Source organism: Rana temporaria, chromosome 13, assembly GCF_905171775.1.
Source record: "Rana temporaria chromosome 13, aRanTem1.1, whole genome shotgun sequence".
Classification (NCBI taxonomy): Eukaryota; Metazoa; Chordata; class Amphibia; order Anura; family Ranidae; genus Rana; species Rana temporaria.
In genome coordinates, this window is record NC_053501.1 from 13,067,844 (window position 1) to 13,082,253 (window position 14,410).

Below are 14,410 nucleotides of genomic sequence, written 5' to 3' on the forward strand. Positions count from 1 at the left end.
ATATATATATATTATACATTATACACACACACACACACACACACACACACACACACACACACACACACACACACACACACACACACACACACACACACACACACACACACACACACACACACACACACACACATATATATATATTATATATATATTATATATAAATACACACACAGGTGAAACTCGAAAAATTTGAATATCGTGCAAAAGCTCATTTCACTAATGCAACTTAAAATGTAAAATATATGAGAGAGACTCATTACATGCAAAGCAAGATAGTTCAAGCAGATAAATACAGATGACTCCGCCCCCTGCGACCTCACCTGTTTCTGTACAACGCTCAGCTTTTCTAGGACTTCACTTTTGCTGTTCAGGATTTCAGTGAACTTATCCCCGAGCTTCAACTCCCGGCCTGAAAAGAAAGATAAAAGGAAATGAATACAGGACTTCTATAATTATTATACCATTATACAGGATATTAGTATTATTCTTATACAGGATTTATATAATAAACAATAATAATAATAGATTTATATTACTACTACAACGACACATTATTTATTATTATATATATATAAAATGTTTGAGGGTTCTGAGTAATTTTCTAACAAAAAAAATATGATTTTTACATGAAGGAAAGAAGTACCAGTATGGAAGTGGTTAAGGGGACAAAAATATAAAATAAAAAATATGATATAAAAAAAAAAAAAAAAAAAAAACACCCTGAGCACTTACCTGCGTAACATCGGCTTTTGATCTGAAACAACAAAAGAAAAATGTCACAAAACTGATCACAAACTATGGCCATCAACAAGATAATGTCCTGCTGAGGGTCAAACCCTCCCCCTAATAAAAAAAAAATGGAGCCGATTCACACCACAAATCTCAGCGTTCCAGATGCAATTGTGCATTTGATTTGATTTCTTGTGGAGGAGAGGCGGGGACCTGCACAAGGAGAGAGAGAGCAGAGCTGTGGGAGGGACCTAGTAGGCTCCACCCACAACAGAAAACAACAGGAGGGGGCGGAGACAGGACCAGTCACCTTGCACAAGGAGAGAGATCAGCAGTGAGCAGCCTTTATTACAGGAAGTCTCACACTGGGTTAAGGCACAGATCTGGAAGAAATACACACTTGTTTATAGCGCAAAAAATAAATCTAAATCAAACCAATCAATATACGCTAATTGTTTTTTTTTAAACAAAAATATGTAGCAGAATACATATTGGCCTAAACTGATGAATACATTTTAGTTTATATATATATATATATACACACACCTTTTTTTTTTTTTTTTTTTTACTTTCTCCTATAAAAAAAAAAAAAAAATGTTCTTTTTTATTTATAGCGCAAAAAATAAAAAATGCATAGGTGATCAAATACCATGGAAAAGGGAAAAGGGAGTACAAATAACACCAAAAGAAAACTATTTGTGGAAAAACGAGAAAAGTGGGAGTATAGCCTCATTTAAAGCGGATGTGCCACTAAAAAAATATATTAAAAGCCAGCAGCTACAAATACTGCAGCTGCTGACTTTTAATATAAGGACACTTACCTGTCCTGGAGTCCAGCGCCGATCGCAGCAGATGACGAGCGATCGCTCGTCACCCTGCTGCTCCCCCCTCCATCCACGGTGAGGGAACCAGGAAGTGAAGCGCTCCAGCTTCACTGCCCGGTTCCCTACGGCGCATGCGCGAGTCGCGCTGCGCCCGCCGATTGGCTCCCGCTGTGTGCTGGGAGCCGAGTGTTCCCAGAACACAACGGGGGACGAACGGGAAGCAGAGAAAAAACCCGTCCTTTGCCCGTATCGTAGGGCCGGAAGTGGGTGCAAATACCTGTCTGTAGACAGGTATCTGCACCCCCCTCCCCCCTGAAAGGTGTCAAATGTGACACCGGAGGGGGGGAGGGTGCCGATCAGCGGGACTCCACTTTAGAGTGGAGATCCGCTTTAAGAAAGTCATAATCAACGCAAGTCCCCATTCACACCTCCGCGACAAAACGCCCGACGCCGGACGCTCGTGCCGCTGGAGGGGAGAATACCCATACGCGTACGCGGCGTATCTTGTCGCGGAGGTGTGAATGGAGCCTAAAACCGTACCATCATCCAGGTATTAGTAAACAAATAGAGGGGGAGGGTGGGGGATGGGGGAATAGTTGCTGAGGCTACACCCGGGGCATGCCCACCCGATTGGAGTATGGACTATCTCGGTACTGATAAGACAAAATGAACAATGATGCATAAAAAATATATTATTTATTCAAATTAAAATGTTGCAAAATTTGAAGAATAATGTACATCAAAGATTGGTCGGATTCTCTACTAGTTTCGCGGGAGAACGGCTTCTTCAGGAGAACCAATCTAAGAAAAATAATGCAAAACAATAATAAAATACTTCTAATGCGATTCAGCAATAAATAAAGAATGCAAAACAAATAATGTAGAATAAGGGTTCTCCTGAAGAAGCGGTTCTTCCGCGAAACTAGTAGAGAATCCGACCAATCTTTGATGTACATTATTCTTCAAATTTTGCAACATTTTAAAGTGGAGTTCCACCCATAAATATAACATTACATCAGTAGTTTTAAAAAAAATGTCATTAGTCCTTTACGATTTTTTTTTTTTTTTCTAGATGCCTTCAAAGTGTTGTTGCTAGGCAGAATAGTTAATCTTCCCACTTCCTGCACCTAGGTGCTTAATGCTTCCTAACCTGCGCCGCACGGACTCCTGGGAATGTAGTGGGTGTAACTTTCCAGGAGTCTGTGCACTCCCCAGTCTCGAAGAATCATGCGACTTGGACAGCACAGGTGCTGAAACCTGATCCGACACTGCTTGTGCAGCACTGAGCATGTGCGAGATTCTGCAAGGCTGAAATCCAGGAAGTCATACAGTCTGGCTTCATGATGCCCACACTTAAGATGGCCCCAGTCAATTTCTATTTTATAAAGTGTCTAAATGCTGTAACAACCTAACAAAACGGACCTTAGTTTACAGACTAACTTTACTAGAATACATTAAGCTTGTGTATTACAGGGGTATTTATATTTAAAAAGTGAAATTGTGGCCAGAACTCTGCTTTAATTTTAATAAATAATATATTTTTTATGCATTATTGTTCATTTTGTCTTATCAGTACTGAGATAGTCCATACTCCAATCGGGTGGGCATGCCCCGGGTGTAGCCTCAGCAACTATTCCCCCATCCCCCACCCTCCCCCCTCTATTTATTTGTGAAAAAAAAAAAAAAACACATCAATTTTGTTTGGGTACAACGTCGTATGCCCACCCAATTGTCAGTTAAAGCGACGCAGTGCCGAATCACAAAAAAATGCCTGGTCATTAAGGGGAAAAATCCTCCAGGGGCTGAAGTGGTTAAATCGCAAAAAAAAACAAAAACAAACGCAGGAGGTGATGAAATACCACCCAAAGGAAGCTTAATTTGTGTTCAGAAGTATAGTGTTGCATGACCGCGTAATTGCCAGTTAAAGCGGTGTTTCACCCTTAAAAAACAAGTTTCTACCATGAAATCCAGCACACTAGCGCGAGCTACAGTACGCCTTTCTTTTTTTTTTTGCGCCGTACTCACAGTTTAATCCCGTAGTGAAGTTTCAGACTCCCCGCGGGGAATGGGCGTTCTATGCAGAGGGAAGATGATTGACGGCCGGCTATGGCGCGTCACGCTTCCCGAAGATAGCCGAAATAGGACTTGCCACTTCACGGCGCTATACGGCGCCTGCGCACAGACATCCAAGCTGACTGCGCAGGCGCCGTGAAGAGGCAAGTCCTATTTCGGCTATCTTCGGGAAGCGTGACGCGCCATAGCCGGCCGTCAATTATCTTCCCTCTACATAGGAACGCCCATTCCCCGCGGGGAGTCTGAAACTTCACTACGGCAGTAAACTGGGAGTACGGCGCCAAAAAATAAAATAAAGGCGTACTGTAGATCGCGCTAGTATGCTGGATGGCATGCTAGAAAAAAAAAAAAATGTGAACCCCCCGCTTTAAATTAGCTCAGTGCTGAACAGCAAAACATGGCCTGGACAGGAGGGGGGGAGTAAAATCTTCCAGCGCTGAAGTGGTTAATAACAATCCCACAGACCGGAGCTGATGAATTGTTACAGATGGATGGAAACAATGTTGCACAGAAGACAATATTTACTTGTTCCGTTTTATAACAATGTTTCCATCGATCCTCTCCGGCGTAGTGGAGTGTCAGATCTCGCAGCTCGGAGGACATTTGTCAGGCGGAGATGAAGAAATATGGCGTCTCCTCATCGCCTGTGGGGGGGGGGGGTCACTCACTGGGATGGATCCTGTTTGGTGGCAGGAGGGATCACTATTTTGTGTCCCGCCCCTCCTGGCGGCTCATTGTGTGGTCAGGGAACGCGGTGGGCGGTACTTACACATCGCACCGTTCTGCAGAAAAACGCCAAGATGGACAGACAGCCAATCAGAGCCGTGAAGATCAGCACCTCCCAGGAGGAGCCGTGGAAGTCCGGACCGGGCTGCAGATCTTCCGGGAGAAGAGAGACAACCTGTGTGCAGAGAAATCATCATCATCCCTCATCATCACAATCCCTCATCATCATCATCATCCCATCATCATCCCATCATCATCCCTCATCATCCCATCATCATCATCCCATCATCATCATCCCCACCCATCATCATCATCCCCACCCATCATCATCATCCCCATCATCATCATCATCATCATCACCATCACCATCATCATCATCAATATATTCTCTTCCCTATCACTATTCACAACAAATTACTTATTTTTATCCACTAGGAATTCATAAATCAGACGGATCCCCGATCTCTGACAGAAGGGGGGGGGATCCCCAATCTCTGACAGAAGGGGGGGGGATCCCCGATCTCTGACAGAAGGGGGGGGGATCCCCAATCTCTGACAGAAGGGGGGGGGATCCCCGATCTCTGACAGAAGGGGGGGGATCCCCGATCTCTGACAGAGGGGGGGGGATCCCCAATCTCTGACAGAAGGGGGGGGGATCCCCAATCTCTGACAGAAGGGGGGGGGATCCCCGATCTCTGACAGAAGGGGGGGGGATCCCCGATCTCTGACAGAAGGGGGGGGGATCCCCAATCTCTGACAGAAGGGGGGGGGATCCCCAATCTCTGACAGAAGGGGGGGGATCCCCAATCTCTGACAGAAGGGGGGGGATCCCCAATCTCTGACAGAAGGGGGGGGGATCCCCAATCTCTGACAGAAGGGGGGGGGATCCCCAATCTCTGACAGAAGGGGGGGGATCCCCAATCTCTGACAGAAGGGGGGGGGATCCCCAATCTCTGACAGAAGGGGGGGGGATCCCCAATCTCTGACAGAAGGGGGGGGGATCCCCAATCTCTGACAGAAGGGGGGGGGATCCCCAATCTCTGACAGAAGGGGGGGGGATCCCCAATCTCTGACAGAAGGGGGGGGGATCCCCAATCTCTGACAGAAGGGGGGGGGATCCCCAATCTCTGACAGAAGGGGGGGGGATCCCCAATCTCTGACAGAAGGGGGGGGGATCCCCAATCTCTGACAGAAGGGGGGGGATCCCCAATCTCTGACAGAAGGGGGGGGGATCCCCAATCTCTGACAGAAGGGGGGGGGGGATCCCCGATCTCTGACAGAAGGGGGGGGGGGATCCCCGATCTCTGACAGAAGGGGGGATCCCCGATCTCTGACAGAAGGGGGGATCCCAGATCTCTGACAGAAGGGGGGATCCCAGATCTCTGACAGAAGGGGGGATCCCAGATCTCTGACAGAAGGGGGGATCCCAGATCTCTGACAGAAGGGGGGATCCCAGATCTCTGACAGAAGGGGGGATCCCAGATCTCTGACAGAAGGGGGGATCCCAGATCTCTGACAGAAGGGGGGATCCCAGATCTCTGACAGAAGGGGGGATCCCAGATCTCTGACAGAAGGGGGGATCCCAGATCTCTGACAGAAGGGGGGATCCCAGATCTCTGACAGAAGGGGGGATCCCAGATCTCTGACAGAAGGGGGGGATCCCAGATCTCTGACAGAAGGGGGGGATCCCAGATCTCTGACAGAAGGGGGGATCCCAGATCTCTGACAGAAGGGGGGATCCCAGATCTCTGACAGAAGGGGGGGATCCCGGATCTCGGACAGAAGAGGGGGGATCCCGGATCTCGCGGACAGAGAGGGGATCCCGGATCTCGCGGACAGAGAGGGGATCCCGGATCTCGCGGACAGAGAGGGGATCCCGGATCTCGCGGACAGAGAGGGGATCCCGGATCTCGCGGACAGAGAGGGGATCCCGGATCTCGCGGACAGAGAGGGGATCCCGGATCTCGCGGACAGAGAGGGGGTCCCGGATCTCGCGGACAGAGAGGGGGTCCCGGATCTCGCGGACAGAGAGGGGATCCCGGATCTCGCGGACAGAGAGGGGATCCCGGATCTCGCGGACAGAGAGGGGATCCCGGATCTCGCGGACAGAGAGGGGGTCCCGGATCTCGCGGACAGAGAGGGGGTCCCGGATCTCGCGGACAGAGAGGGGATCCCGGATCTCGCGGACAGAGAGGGGATCCCGGATCTCGCGGACAGAGAGGGGGTCCCGGATCTCGCGGACAGAGAGGGGGTCCCGGATCTCGCGGACAGAGAGGGGGTCCCGGATCTCGCGGACAGAGAGGGGGTCACGGATCTCGCGGACAGAGAGGGGGTCACGGATCTCGCGGACAGAGAGGGGGTCTAGTGGACAGAGGGGGTGGATTTGGAATCTGTTGGAAAAGGGGATCTTGTGGACAGAGGGGGAGATCTGATTGGAGAAGGGGGTGTTTGGGACCTGTTGGGGGAGGGGGTGTTTGGGATCTGATGAAGGAAGGGATGAGGTGGTATTGGTTGGAGATCACTGGGGGGGGGGGGGGATAAGGAAGTGATCGGGTGCCAGATCTCTCCTCGTACGATCAGATCGGCGGATATCTCACCTCCCGCACCGCCCCGTACACGTAGTCCCGGGTCTCCTCCATCCTCCCCGATCAGATCACCGGCACCAGCCGCATCTTGCAGCCATCAGACCCCGGCCGGGCAGTTCCACCTGCTCGGGAAGCCGGGGGGGGGTAATCGGTCCGCTGTTCCGGATCCTCGGTGAGCCCCCCTCCTCCCTCTCAGATACCAGCAGACAGAAATATAATATGGGACCCCTAACCGCCAGGAAACACCGGGAGCCCTGCACCGACCTCCCCCCTTCCTGGTTTGGTATTACCCGGCGTGTCGTCACAGGAAGGACAGTCGCTGACATGACGTGTCCTGAGAGGGGGCGGGGCCAGCGAAGCCTGCGGCGCCATCATTACTGAGGAGATCTCCCACACAAATACCCGGCTTTTTCTGACACTTTTTGTTTTGTTTTTTGCTAGAAAACGACTCAGAACCCCCAAAACGCTATAGATTTTTTTTAGCAGAGAACCCAGGGAATAAAAGGGCGGTCGTTTCAATTTTTTATGTCACACAACATTTGCACAGCGGTTTTGCAAACACAATTTTTTTATAGAAAAAAAATACACTTAAATGAATAAAAACAAAAAAAAAAAAAACACAATATTTACCCCAATTTTTTTGTATAATGTTAAAGATGATGTTACGCCGAGTAAATAGATATCTAACATGTCACGCTTTAAAATTGCGCACACTCGTGGAATGGTGCCAAACTACGGTACTTAAAAATCTCCATAGGCGATAATAATATATGAATAATTACATTTCAAATAAATACACAAATAAGTAAAAATTATCATAAATAAGTAAAATAAATGAATAATATGTAATAATAAATAAATTAATAAATAAGAAATAACCTCTAACCTTAAATATTAAATACATTATGTATATTATTATTATTAATAAAGTAACAATAAACACATACTTGAACAAAATACATATATAGGGTTAGGGTGTTTAATTTTTTTTAAGGTTTAAATTAATTATATATATATATATATATATATATATATATATATATATATATATATATATATATATATATATATATATATATATATATATAAAATGTTACTTAGTATTAATTCATTGAATTTATGTTTTTTAATTTATGATTTTTATTTGTGTATTTATTCATTTATTGTTATTCATATAAATATAAAAAAAAAAAAGAAATGTAAGCATCCCCTGTAATAGAAATAATGAATGACAGGTCCTCTTTATGGAGAGATCTATAGGGTTAGGGTGTTTAGTTATTTATTATTATTTTTATTTAATTTTTTTAAGATTTAAATTAATTATATATTTAGTGTTACTTAGTATTAAATCATTGAATACATTTTTTTTATGTATGATTTTTATTTATTTGTGTATTTATTCAATTATTATTATTTGTATCAATAAAATAAATGTAAACATCCCCTGTAATAGAAATAAGGGGTGACGGGTCCTCTTTATGGGGAGATCTGGGGTTTGAAAGCAAAAAATGTAAAATCTTTTGCGTAAAAAAAAAATAAAAAAAAATGGACTTGCAACCTGGAGCGGAAGTGATGTCATGACGTTTCTCCGGTCCTCCAAGAAGACCATAGAGGTCATCAAAGAGGATCTACTCATTGATCGCCTATGGGAGTAGCCGGCGGCACCGTTGGATCGTTTCTTGGGTGAATTGGTGGAAACGGTAAACCTAATGCCGCGTACACATGATCGGTTTGTCTGATGAAAACGGTCTGATGGACCGTGGATCGTGTGTGGGCCCAATCGGTTTTTTATCCATCGGTTAAAAAACTAGGAACTTGGTTTAAAATGATCTGATGGTTAAAAAAATTATAGAAAAAAAACGATCGTCTGTAGGCACGCTGTCAAGCTTTAAAATTACGTGCGCCTGGGAAATGGCGACAAACTTTAGTACCCTAAATTTTCCATAGGTGGCGCTATAGGTCATCAGTTTAGAGATAACTGCGAATAACGGGCGGAGAATTACCGATCTCACTCTGCAATATGTAACATGCGCGGCGCAATCGCCATTTTCAGGTGTAAGTACCCCCCCTTCCCCCATCGCAGAGACAATTGCGCAGGTCAGCCAGTGGCGTGACCAGTTGGATGGGGGATGGGGATCTCACATCTTCCAGTCTATGGGCAGATTTTCTTGTAGTTCCCACAGATTTCATCGACTTATTTTTCTGCTTCATTTGTTGTATTCTTATCGGCTCCACATCCTCATCCTGATCCCGTCATTTCTTTATTCCAACAATCATTTTCCACTTTACTCACAATAGAGCCGCAAATCATTAACCCAAACACCCCCCTGCCAACCGCTAAGTGCCCAGCAAGACGCCCACGTGGAGGTGTTACCTGGCTGTCATGCCAACCTTCTTCACCCGCACTTTTCACCCGCACTTTTGCAGTTTAATGCTCTTTAATGTACACAACACACTGAAACACACGTGTGTGCGGGTTCCTTGTGATAAAGAATAGAGTCTGCGCCCCACCCAGTGTGCAAAATACTCCAAGTACTAAAGATACTGGAACATCACGGGAGCCAGGAACCCAGCATTTCCAGAAGCAGGGGGTGTCCCTTATGGTAGTCTGCAGATTTTTTGTTTCTCTCTCTCTTCTTTCTCTACCTCCCCCTTTCACACTCTCTCACTCCCCCTCTCCTCCTTCCTCCACGCCCCCACTCTTTGTCTCTCCCCCCTCTCTTCTCTCTCTCTCTCTCTCTGTCTCCCTCCCTATCTCTTCTTACTCTTCTCCCCACTCTCATCCCCCTCTATCTCTCTGTCCATGTGTCTCTTCTCTCTCTCACACCCCCTCTTGTCTCCCCCCCCTTTTCTCTTCTCCCCCTCTCTTTCTCTTCCCCCGTCTCTCCTCTCTCTTATCCCCCTCTCTCTTTACCCCCCCTTTCTCCCCCATCTCTCTCCCTCTCTATTCACCCCCTCCCTCCCCCCTCTCTTCTCTCTCCCCTCCTCTCTCTATCTTTCTCTTCTCCCCTCTCTCTCCCCACTCTCTTACCCCCTCCCTTCTCTTCATCTCCCCCTCTCTCTCCTCCTTTCTCTCCCCCCTCTCTCTCTCTTGTCTCTCTCCCACCCCGTCTCATCTCTTCCCCTCTCTTCTCTCTATCTTTCTCTTCCCCCCTCACTCTTACCCCCCTCTCTCTCCCTCTCTCTTCACCCCCCCTCTCTTCTCTCTTCCCTCCTCTCTCTAATCTTCTCTCCCCCCTCTCTCTCTCCCCCCTCTCTTCTCTCTCCCCTCCTCTCTCTATCTTTCTCTTCTCCCCTCTCTCTTACCCCCTCCCTTCTCTCCATCTCCCCCTCTCTTTCCTCCTCCCCCTCTCTCTCTTGTCTTTCTCCCACCCCCTCTCGTCTCTCCCCCATTTTTCCCTTCTCCCCCTTTCTTCTATCTATATTTCTCTGCCCTACTCTGTCTCCCCCTCTCTCTTACCCCCCTCTCTCCCCCTCTCTATTCCTCATCTCTCTTCTCTCCCCCCTCTCTTTACCCCTTCTCTCTTCATCCCCCTCTCTCTCCCCCACTCTTCTCCCTATCTTTATCTTCTCCCCTCTCTCTTACCCCCCCTCCCTTCTATCCCTCTCCCCTCTTTTTCCTCCTCTCTCTCTCGTCTTTCTCCCACCCCCTCTCGTCTCTTCCCCATCTCTCTTCTCTCCCCCCTCTCTTTACCCCTTCTCTCTCCCCCTCTCTTCACTCTATCTTTATCCTCTCCCCTCTCTCTTACCCCCCTCCCTTCTATCCCTCTCCCCTCTCTTTCCCCCTCTCTCTCTCTCTTGTCTTTCTCCCACCCCCTCTCGTCTCTCCCCCCCTTTTCTCTTCTCCCCCTCTCTTCTCTCTATCTTTATCTTCCCCCCTCTCTCTTCTCCCCTCTCTCTTCCCCCATCTCTCCCCTCTCCCTCTCCCCCTCCCCCTCTCTCTCCCCCCCCCCCCTTTTCTCTCTCTCCCCCTCATTCCCTCCCTCTGTACACACGTTCTCTGCAGGGACTATATATAACTTGTCCAGCACTCTCCATGTGTGCTCAGTGTGGTCTCTCTTACCTCCTCTGCCGTCTCCGAATTCTCCATCTGAATAATTTTGGATCAAAGATTGTTTCCCCCCCCCCAGTACGGGGCAGAGGGGACACACTGCGTGTCCAAAGGGTGAGGAGTGACCGCAGGGTCAGCGCTGTAAGTGGATCCTGCCTGCTGGGGATTTGCGCAGTGCCAGCTGGGGGTGACACCGGTGGATTAATAACCAGCAACTAAGAGGCCGTATCTACTACAGCAAACATCAGGGAGTCACATGTCAGCGGGGGGGGTTGGGGGGAGGTTAGCGGGTGACACGCTTACCAATCTTACAAAAAAAAGTACATAAACTATAATGAACTCTGATATTCCTCTATACAATCCAAATGATGCGATAATCAGAACGTAGCAGAAGACGCCTTAAATAACTGGAACACCCAACACTGACAGTTCAGGTGATATGGGAATTTGGAGGGCTCAGTAAGCCAATGGCGATATATCTCTCATTGATACCAGCGGGAACGCGGGGGAATGCAGTTCCGACACTGAATGTATTTTATGGCAAGGGCCCAGATTCAGCATAGTTTTGCGATAAACTTACGGAGGCACAGGGCAAACGATTTTGCCCTGCGCCCCCGCAAATTTGCGCCGCTGCCCTCGATTCACGGAGCAGTAGCTCCGTAACTTGCGAGGGCGCGCCAGCAAAATTGCCCGGCGTAAACGTGCGCAATTTAAATGATCCCACCGGGGGCGGGAATCATTTAAATTAGGCGCGCCGAGCGTAGAGCGCATGCTCCGTCGGGAAACTTTCCCGACGTGCATTGCGGCAAATGATGTCGCAAGGACGTCATTTGCTTCAAAGTGAACGTGAATGGCGTCCAGCGCCATTCACGAATCACTTACGCAAACGCCATGAAATTCAAATTTCACGGCGCGGGAACGGCGGCTATACTTTAGCATTGGCTGCCCCTACTATTAGAAGGGGCAGCCTTGCGCTAAAGTTGCCGTACGGAAACTCCGTACCTGGCTGGCGCAGGGCCCGCGCAAGTTTGTGAATCAGTTGGTAGTATGCAATTTGCATACTACACGCTGATCACAATGGGAGTGCCCCCTAGCGGCCCACGCAAGAGCCTTATGCCGCGCAGATTTTAGCCTGCAGTCGGTATAACGAGGTTCCTGAATCAGGAGCACTCGTTACACCGGAGCAAGTAAGCAATTGTGCCGTGTAACTTATGGTTACACAGGCGCAATTGCTTCTTGAATCTGGGCCACGGTTTGCCGGGGTGTGCTGGAGGGTCTATTGATGCTGGCTGCTGGGGTATCTATTGTCGCTGGTGGGGATCTATTTTTGTGGGGGGGGTCTATCGTGGCTGGGTAGGTCAATTGTTGCTGGCAGGAGGACTTATGTGGCTGGGAAGGCTCTGCTGGAGGATCTATTGATACTGGCTGCTAGGAGATCTGTTGTTGCTGGTGGGGGTAGGTTGTTGCTAGGGTGGTATTTTGTTGTGGGGGGTCCATTGTTGCTGGGGGGGGGGGCAGGTCTGCTGTTGTGTGGGGAATCTATTGTTGCTGGGGCGAGGTCTTTTAAATTCCATACACGCTACTTAAAAGTAAGAGACCTTTACATTAGTGGTCAGTGTAGTGCCCCCTACATTGGTGGTCAATGGTTTCATGTCCCCTTACATTTGTGGTCAGTGATTTAGTGGCCCCTTATATAGGCAGTCAATGAAGAAGTGCCCCCCCCTGCATCGGTGGTCAGTGCTGTGCCCTCCTACATTGATGATAAGTGTAGTGCCCTCTTGCTTTGGTGGTCAGTAGTAAAAGCCTCCTTTCTATTGGTGGTTAGTGGAAAAATGCCCCCTTACATTGGTGGTCAGTGTAGTGCCCCCATACAATGATGGTCAGTGTAGTGTCCCTTTACATCAGGGGTCAGTGTAGTTCCTCCTTACATTGGCAACAGTGTAGTCCCCCTTTACATTGTGGCCAGTGTAGTGCCCCCTTGCATTGGTGGTCAGTGTAGCTCCCCCTTGCATTGGTGGTCAGCGTAGTTTCCCTTACGTTATTGGCCAGTGTAGTTCCCCCTTCATTGGTGGTCGGTGTAGTGCCCCTTTACATCGGGGGGTTAGTGTAGTTTCCCTCTTACTTTGGGGGGGTCAGTGTAGTGCCTCCTTACATTGGCATCAGAGCAGACCCCCTTTATATGGGTGGTCAGTGTAGTTCATCCTTACAATGGTGCCCAGTGTAGCGCACCCTTGCATTGGTGGTCAGTGTAGTTCCCCCTTACATTGGTGGTCAGTGTAGTTCCCCTTACATTATTGGCCAGTGTAGTTCCCCTTTTATTGGTGGTCAGTGTATTGCCCGCATACAATGATGGTCAGCGTAGTGCCCCTTTACATTGGTAGTCAGAGTAGTTCCCCTTACATTATTGTCCAGTGTAGTTACCCCTTCATTGGTGGTCAGTGTATTGCCCCATACAATGATGGTCAGCGTAGTGCCCCATTTCATCGGGGGTCAGTGTTGTTTCCCTCTTACTTTGGGGGGTCAGTGTAGTTCCTCCAGCAGGGAAAAAATTCCTTCCTGATCCCCACACGGATATTCCCAAACATTTGCACAACCGTCACAAATAATCCCCATATTTTGCCTAGTAAGTTTATTTCCTATGAGCAGCTGCGCCATCTAGCGGCCATAATGCATTATCTTCCTGATATATCTCAATAGAAAAAAAAAAAAAATACAGCATTATGGCCACTAGATGGAGCTGGCGATAATGCTGAAATAAAACAAATTGCGCATTACCTTCCTGACATGACTTGTATACGCCGAGCGGACGGGAACGATGATGTCATTGTAGCTTTCTTGGCATCGCAGCCACATTTTCTTCAGGAAAAGCGTAATTTCTGCTGTAGTAAAGACACAATAACGTCAGAATTTTTACTACCTAATAAATGGTTTATTGGTCTAGGAAAGGCGGTGAAAATAAACTGACCTAAATTCTTTACTGACATCATCAAATAAGAGGAAATTATTATTTATATGCAGAACAAGCGATATCTCACTCTGATGTCACGGGGCAACTGAATGACACTGTTGGGCCAAAGGCTTTAAAAATAGGAAAGTTACTGTATTTATCGGCGTATACCGCGCACTTTTTTGCCCTGAAAATCAGGGCAAAATCGTGGGTGCGCGATATACGCCGATACCCGCTTTCCCGCTCCGAGTTTGAATACTGCGCCGGCATATACCGAGCGCAGTACACTCGTGTATAGTCGGGCAGTCTCGGCTCCTCTCGCGCTGACGTCCTGGACGTACAGGATGTGAGCGCGAGAGTAGCCGAGCCTGCCCGACTATACACGAGTGTACTGCGCTCGGTATATGCCGGCGCAGTATTCAAACTCGGCGCGGGAAAGCAGGAAACGAGCGGGGAGGACGCCGCAGAAGGA

General features: G+C 48.0%; 1 protein-coding gene across 5 annotated transcripts in view; it reads right to left on the reverse strand.

Annotated features, from left to right (window-relative positions):
• Positions 1-14,410, reverse strand: part of MIA2 (MIA SH3 domain ER export factor 2) — a 72,412-nt gene that overhangs the window by 39,302 nt on the left and 18,700 nt on the right. For 4 of the 5 annotated variants that reach the window (XM_040333342.1, XM_040333339.1, XM_040333343.1 and 1 more), the window contains 4 exons: positions 13,767-13,870; positions 4,399-4,530; positions 736-757; positions 324-412 (listed from right to left, as the gene is read on the reverse strand). In XM_040333342.1, coding sequence (XP_040189276.1) covers positions 324-412; positions 736-757; positions 4,399-4,530; positions 13,767-13,870 — 347 coding nt within the window. The remainder of the gene's footprint in view (positions 1-323; positions 413-735; positions 758-4,398; positions 4,531-13,766; positions 13,871-14,410) is intronic. The other variant, XM_040333341.1, reaches the window with a different exon arrangement.